The sequence below is a fragment of the Papaver somniferum genome, chromosome 9, assembly GCF_003573695.1.
Source record: "Papaver somniferum cultivar HN1 chromosome 9, ASM357369v1, whole genome shotgun sequence".
NCBI classification, from domain to species: Eukaryota; Viridiplantae; Streptophyta; class Magnoliopsida; order Ranunculales; family Papaveraceae; genus Papaver; species Papaver somniferum.
In genome coordinates this window covers 50,604,647-50,611,626 of record NC_039366.1, presented here as the reverse complement: position 1 = coordinate 50,611,626, position 6,980 = coordinate 50,604,647, and the positions used below count along the sequence as shown (strand labels likewise).

Genomic DNA, 6,980 nt, shown 5'->3' with positions numbered 1-6,980 from the left:
CGTCGTTGTGGGGCGAGTTTTTCAATCTTTGATGGATGGTTCGTGGCTTGCTACCCTCGATTTAAAAACATCAACGATTCAACACTCCTTCATTTCAGGAGCATCTCTTATCATAGAAGAATACAATCAAATCAAATGGTCGGAATCATTTCCGGATTTTACCATCATCTTTTCCTTATACATAATCAAAAATTGGGTACCTTTGCGGTTTATCGCTCTTTCTCTTCGCGATCTACTTGTAGTTGATATCCTTATTTGTATTAGGTTTTTGATTATCTTGATGTTTTTTTTTTATGTATTTTGATGTTTTTGTTAATCTTGTAAGCGAACATGTAATCACTATATTGATTTGAAGGAATTGAAATTTGTTGATTGGCCAAAAAAAAATTAATTAATTAATTAAAGTGACACAATTCAAAAGACACATTTGATTACAGTTCAATAAATAAAAGCACATTTGATTCAGTCTCATGCAGAAGAGTCTCCGCTCTTCGGATAAAATTTTGATAATAGAATCAGACCTAATCTGTTACATGTTATGTTTTGTTATTAATTTTGTTAGCACGACTCATCCGAGTAGAATGGTAATAAAAACACATTTGGATTTGGTTCAATCTCATGCAAATAATCTCCACTCTTCAGATAAAATTTTGATAACAGAGTCAGACCTAATTTGTTACATGTTATGTTATAATATGTTGTTAAGTTTGTTAGCACGACTCATCCGAATAGAATGGTCTCTATTCCCCTAAAACATTGGATTGTCATAACCTTAATTACGTTAGTAGTTAAGATGGACTGTTTAGTCAATAATCCCCGTGTTTACAGTTAAGTGCGTCTTGGTCAATTCAGTGAACTCACGACTGTTTCTTAACAAGACGATATATTCTCAAATTCTCAAAAAATTACAAGTTTCATTATATCGGGCAACACACACTGAATATCTCGTTGGCAACTTTATTATTAAATTATATAAAGAGTGTTAGTTAATCAAATTCATTTATTTAATTGATTATTAAAAAAAAAAAAAAAAAAAAACAGTGTAACAACCTGATGCTCTTGCGAGATTTTTGTTTTTGTTTTTAGAGAGAGAAGAAAGAAAGAACAAGTAGTCTAGTAGTAGTGGAATAAGGAAGAAGAGCGTGTTGGAGAGAGAGATCTAGAGAAGAAATTACAAATACAAAAAAAATAAGATAAGAGAAACGGGAATTCAGGTTGAGAACAAACAATATTTCTTCTTAAAAATTAGATCCGAAACACTCGTTATTAGTAGTTGAAGAGGAAGAGAAAACAATATAGATAGATAGATAACAATCTTTTGATTAAAAATCGGAGTATTGTTTTTAGGGTAACAACCAATTTTATACATATAAACTCTCTTCCTTCTTCCTTCTATCAAACTTAATATTAGGGTTTTTCCTACCTCACACTACTAGGACACAAGACAAGAGTTGAGTTGAGTGCAAGATTTTCATCTCAGGCTGTGTGTGAAATTAGTGACTATTTTTTAGTTGAATTAATTCTGGTTTTGGTTCGGGGGTACGTTTCAGTTCCATTATTACTCAAGTGGTGCTGAATAAGGTAAGAAAACAGAATCAATCTGGAATAGTTGTTTCTTTTAATTTCTAGTTAGATACTACTATTTATTTTTTGGGTTTTATTTTTAATTGATTGGGGTTTTTTATTACTCACTGTTTAATGTAATTCCATTATTGCCATTTTCTGATTGATTTCAGGAATCAATGCAAGAGATGGAGAAAAACTTGGATTCACAACTTGATTCACAACTATGGCATGCTTGTGCTGGAGGAATGGTGCAAATGCCGAATGTCAATTCCAAGGTTTTTTACTTTCCACAAGGTCAAGCGGAGCATGCTCATGGGAATGTAGATTTTGGCCTATCACCCTCAAGGGTACCTCCGTTGATTCTTTGCAGAGTTGCTGCTGTCAAGTATATGGCGGATCCCGAGTCTGATGAGGTTTATTCCAAAATTAAGTTGGTTCCAGTGAGGAACAATGAGCCTGATTATGAGGATGACGGGGTTGCTAATAATGGGATTGGGAATGGGTCTGAGGTTCAAGAGAAACCTGCTTCCTTTGCAAAGACATTAACTCAGTCTGATGCTAATAATGGCGGTGGTTTCTCTGTTCCTCGTTATTGTGCCGAAACAATCTTTCCCAGATTGGATTATTCAGCTGACCCTCCTGTCCAAACTGTTCTTGCCAAGGATGTCCATGGTGAGATTTGGAAATTTAGGCACATTTATCGAGGTACACCTCGCAGGCATTTGTTGACTACAGGGTGGAGTACTTTTGTGAATCATAAGAAGCTCATTGCAGGGGACTCCATTGTGTTTTTGAGGACAGAGAATGGGGATCTCTGTGTTGGTATCAGGAGAGCCAAAAGAGGGATAGGTGGTGGACAGGAGTCCTTGTCTGGATGGAATCCAGCTGCTGGAAACTGTGCATCGCCATATGCTGGGTTTTCCGTCTTCTTGAGGGAAGACGATAAGAGAAATGGTAATGGTGGGAATTTGAAATCTGGTCCCAGAGGAAAGGAGAGAGTTAGGCCTGAATCTGTGATTGAGGCTGCAACTCTAGCAGCCAATGGACAGCCATTTGAGATTGTTTACTACCCCAGAGCAAGCACCCCGGAGTTCTGTGTGAAAGCCTCCCTTGTGAGCACTGCGATGCGGGTGCCATGGTGTGGGGGTATGAGGTTCAAGATGGCATTTGAAACTGAAGATTCTTCTCGGATAAGCTGGTTTATGGGAACCATATCATCTGCTCAAGTTGTTGATCCAGTTCACTGGCCTGGTTCACCATGGAGGCTTCTACAGGTTTCCTTCTTAATTCCATTCTTAGAGCTACTAGTTTTTATGTCTTCAGTATCGGTGACAGTCAGTGGCATTAGTTATATTATGTTACTTTTTCAGTCACTACATATCTCTGCTTATAATGTGTTTTTCTTGTTAATGCCATGTTATCACTGGCCAAATGCTACCAATTCTGCTAAAACTTGTCATATTTAATCAGGTTTTTCAATTATCGGTCTACCTCAAGTTGTGTTTTGTGTGCCTTGGCTTAGACAATAAAGATCATGTAATAGACAATCTTTTGAGGCAGCTCTTGGCCGAATCGCTAGGACAATATGCCGAAGTTGTACTGCAGAATGGAGATTGCATATCAGTTCTGCTTAACTCATATTTTCACAACACCACTGTGATTACTGCTTTATTTTTTTAATTCACTATTGATATTACTCTTTCAATTGCTAACCGCTGGCCGTTAGACTTCAATTTTTCTGTGTAACATCTTCTGACCCCTGTAGTCATTATATTTAGGTGAAAAGCGGATTTGATAAAAGCATTTTGTACTAAATCGGTGGTGTGTGATTCATCAAATCTCTGGCTACAATGCTCTCCTTGTAGCCATGAATGTTAGAAGCGTAGGATTACATTATGCTACTAAATCACATTTACCACGCATGATGATATGTTAGCATCTCTCGTTTCTGATCATTTTACTCGTGTTTGAATAGGTGACATGGGATGAGCCGGATTTGCTACAAAACGTGAAACGTGTTAGCCCATGGTTGGTCGAATTGGTATCTAGCATGCCCGCCATTCATCTCTCACCCTTCTCGCCGCCAAGAAAGAAACTACGGTTACCACCCCACCCTGATTTCCCCCTTGAAGGACAATTTACGTTACCCTCCTTTTCCACCAACCCTCTAGGATCCAGCAGCCCTTTGTGTTGTATATCAGACAACACTTCTGCAGGCATACAGGGAGCCAGGCATACTCAATTTGGTACATCTTTATCAGATCTCCACTTCAACAAACTGCAGTCGGGTCTGCATCCGTCCTTTTTCCAGAGTCTTGATCACGCTCCTCCACTGACTAGAACTCAAAACGGCCTCACCATGAACAAGGCTGATAGTAGTGAAGATGTGTCTTGGCTGACCATAGGTAACTCGAGCCCAAGCTCGAAAAAGGCTTGTGAAGCAATCACACCTCAGTTTGTGCTCTTCGGTCAACCAATACTTACCGAGCAGCAAATGTCTCTTAGTTTCTCTAGTGAAACAGTCTCCCAAGTTGTTAATGGGAACAGTTCATCTCCAGAGAAAACGTTATCCAGTGTTAGTTTCTCACCTATGGTTAATCAGTGTCCCCGGCAAGAGAATCCATCCTCAGAAGGTTTTCCATTTCTTAAGGACCGTCAGATGATTGATATGGGTTTAGAGACTGGGCAGTGCAAAGTTTTTATGGAATCTGAAGATGTGGGACGGACTCTTGACTTGTCAGTTCTTAATTCATATGAAGAGCTATATAGAAAGCTAGCCGACATGTTTCTCATAGAACCACCAGAGACTTTGAACCACGTGGTCTACCTGAACATGACAGGTGCTGTGAAACACGCAGGAGACGAACCATTCAGGTGAGGAATTTGTCATGCTTCATTTCTCCCAGAATTTTTATTTATTTCATGTTTTAGGCGATGTAACTATATGTTTATATTTGCATTATTGAGAATGATCCTGGTTTCACCATCACATGGCCTTGAAAGCTTCTTTCCTTTACCATTTCAGCGAGTTCAAGAATTCAGCAAAGAGGTTGACAGTTCTTGCAGATGCAGGAAGCGACAACCAAGGGAAAAGGTAGAGAACCAAAAATCTGACTTGTTTATGTGCTGTCCAATGAACAAAACTTTTCAGTGGATATCTTAATTTCCCTCCTTTGGAGTTTAGAGAACCTAGAAAGTTTGTATTTCAAAGACATGCGAAAATAAGATATTTTAGGTGAAAGGTTAGTTTATCAATTAGTACTTGCAAGTTTCATTCAGAGAATCCCTACAAATGCCCAGTGCAAAATCTTTTTGCAGGAAATGGATGACTGGGGCACGCAATGCAGAATCTGGAATAGACACTTCCAATAAGGCGGGGCAGTTAAGCATATTTGCTTAAAGAGCTTGTCAAGTCTGGTTCCTTCAATGGAGAGAGTGTTTGTACTCCAGTCCTCCTTTTTCTTTGTTTGAATAGGAGAAAATTGTATATGAACTCCTGTCCTTTACTAGTTGTCCATAACTTCATATGTTTCATAACAACTACATTATTTTTTGTGTTACCACGAAATGACATGGTTTTCAAAATCTTTACAATTGAATTGTAAAACAATGGTTTTGAAACCGTTTGAAGTAATTTAAACCTTTTGTTACATTCTAAATCTTTACAATTGAGCTGTTGTGCGACTTGTGTCACAACCTGCAAAGATTGAGAAACATTAGAAATGGTGGAGACAAAACCTTGGATGCAATACTAGTATGACATTTGAAAGACCATGATAACGAAATTGTGAGATGGGATCAATACATTCTGCTTGGACCACCATTGTGTTGCAGATGTCTTGACATACCACTACTACATTTGAAAGTCTGAGTTATTGGGATTGATATTTGAGTGCCAGAACTTTTAATATTTGCCTGTATTGATAGAGTATAACCTTTCCATGGGAAAAGAATAATATTTGCCTGTATTTGTGGACTCTTGAACACAATGACGTAAGAGTCAAATTAGGGTTCTCCAAGTGCTGCTGGTTCTTGTGTGAATTGGGACTTGAACGTTGATAACTTCAACATGTATGTTCAACATCTCACGTGTGAGTGTTTGTCTCAGAAAATTTTATATTAATAACCCACCCATCCCAATAATCCAATACTCTAATGCTTCATTTAGGAGCTTATTACTTCAAACACACAACAAAAGTCAGAATGAGTAGTTTTCTTCCTGAGTGTGTTTTATTATATTCATGGGGATTTTAATTATACCAGGTGTACATTGAGATTAGAATCTGCATAGAAATCTTTTGCGCAAATTTTTAGTTTTATTCGATAAAAATTAAAATGAAATCTTGGTATAAGATCTTTTCTTTTTTCATCAAGTATAATTAATAAGAAATTAATAACAGTGAAGTTAAGTAAACTAGCCGGAGTAGATTAATAATACATAACAGCTTACGAGGTTTCTATGGAGGAATTTAAGGGTCGGAGAAGCTTCTTAAAGGATGTATTGCTTGAAAAATATATTGTATTGTTTTTTCTTTTTTTTTGCACAGGAATTAAAATAAAGAAATGAAATTACAAAAATTTTAAAATCACATCCTCGATAGGATACAGTTTTTGTTTTCTTATTTCCCACTGATTCACTATACCAATAACATCAACAACACCCTATCCTTATGCCGTAAGCTTGGGGTGAGATATTAATTATCGGGATCCATTAAATAATGCATAATCCTCTATAGCAGGTAAGGATAGTGGGGATAGATGGAACCCATCTATCTTTCCAAATATGAATTTTCTCACCATTATCTACTTCCCAACAAGAGAATTGTTTCAAAATTTCCATACCTTCGTAGATGCCTTTCCAAATCCATCTGCCATTAGTGCTTACCGAGTCAGAGAGAGGATCCAAATTGTTGAAATACTTACCTTTCTGAATTTTTACCCACGAATCATTAGGAGAATGCATCATTCGCCAAGCAAGTTTAGCAAGTAAGGCCTTGTTCATTACTGTAGTTTGCTTAATATTCATGCCACCTAAATCTCTAGGTTGAGCTACTCTCTCTCATTTTTTCAAGTAAATACCTTTAACACCTTTTTTCTTATTCCACCAGAATTTCATCTGGATGGAATCAATTTTATCTGTTAGTTTTTTAGGAATTTGGAAAACGGAAAAATGGTGAGTTGCCAAACTTCCAAGAACAGACTGAGCAAGAATGGTCCGATCAGGTTGGTTTAGGAATAAAGACTTCCAACAAGCAAGTGTTTCACCATACTTATCTACAAGGGGACTAAAGGACTGAACTTTACTCCTCTGCAAGAGTAGAGGTACCCCTAGGTACTTGTCATTGAGAGCTAGTTTCCTAATGTTCAAGATGTTCGCAATATCATTCTTGACATTGTTGTTGACGCCCTTGCTA

The 6,980-nt window shown here is 37.4% G+C and overlaps 1 protein-coding gene across 1 annotated transcript; it reads left to right on the top strand.

Annotated features, from left to right (window-relative positions):
• Positions 1-1,036: 1,036 nt before the first annotated feature.
• On the top strand, positions 1,037-5,218 carry LOC113310163 (auxin response factor 18-like). Its single transcript, XM_026558741.1, has 5 exons — positions 1,037-1,581; positions 1,737-2,840; positions 3,542-4,440; positions 4,592-4,660; positions 4,885-5,218. The coding sequence occupies exons 2-5, from the start codon at positions 1,743-1,745 to the stop codon at positions 4,964-4,966; spliced, it is 2,148 nt and encodes a 715-aa protein (XP_026414526.1). The 5' UTR covers positions 1,037-1,581; positions 1,737-1,742; the 3' UTR covers positions 4,967-5,218.
• The last annotated feature ends 1,762 nt before the right edge of the window (positions 5,219-6,980 follow it).

What these genes read in the sequence shown, in the direction of transcription:
- LOC113310163 (XM_026558741.1), top strand. Translation starts at nt 1,743, where the DNA reads ATGCAAGAGATGGAGAAAAACTTGGATTCACAACTTGATTCACAACTA. An exon ending in CACCATGGAGGCTTCTACAG is followed by an intron (nt 2,841 to 3,541) that starts GTTTCCTTCTTA and finishes GTGTTTGAATAG; the next exon opens with GTGACATGGGATGAGCCGGA. An exon ending in GCAGGAGACGAACCATTCAG is followed by an intron (nt 4,441 to 4,591) that starts GTGAGGAATTTG and finishes TTACCATTTCAG; the next exon opens with CGAGTTCAAGAATTCAGCAA.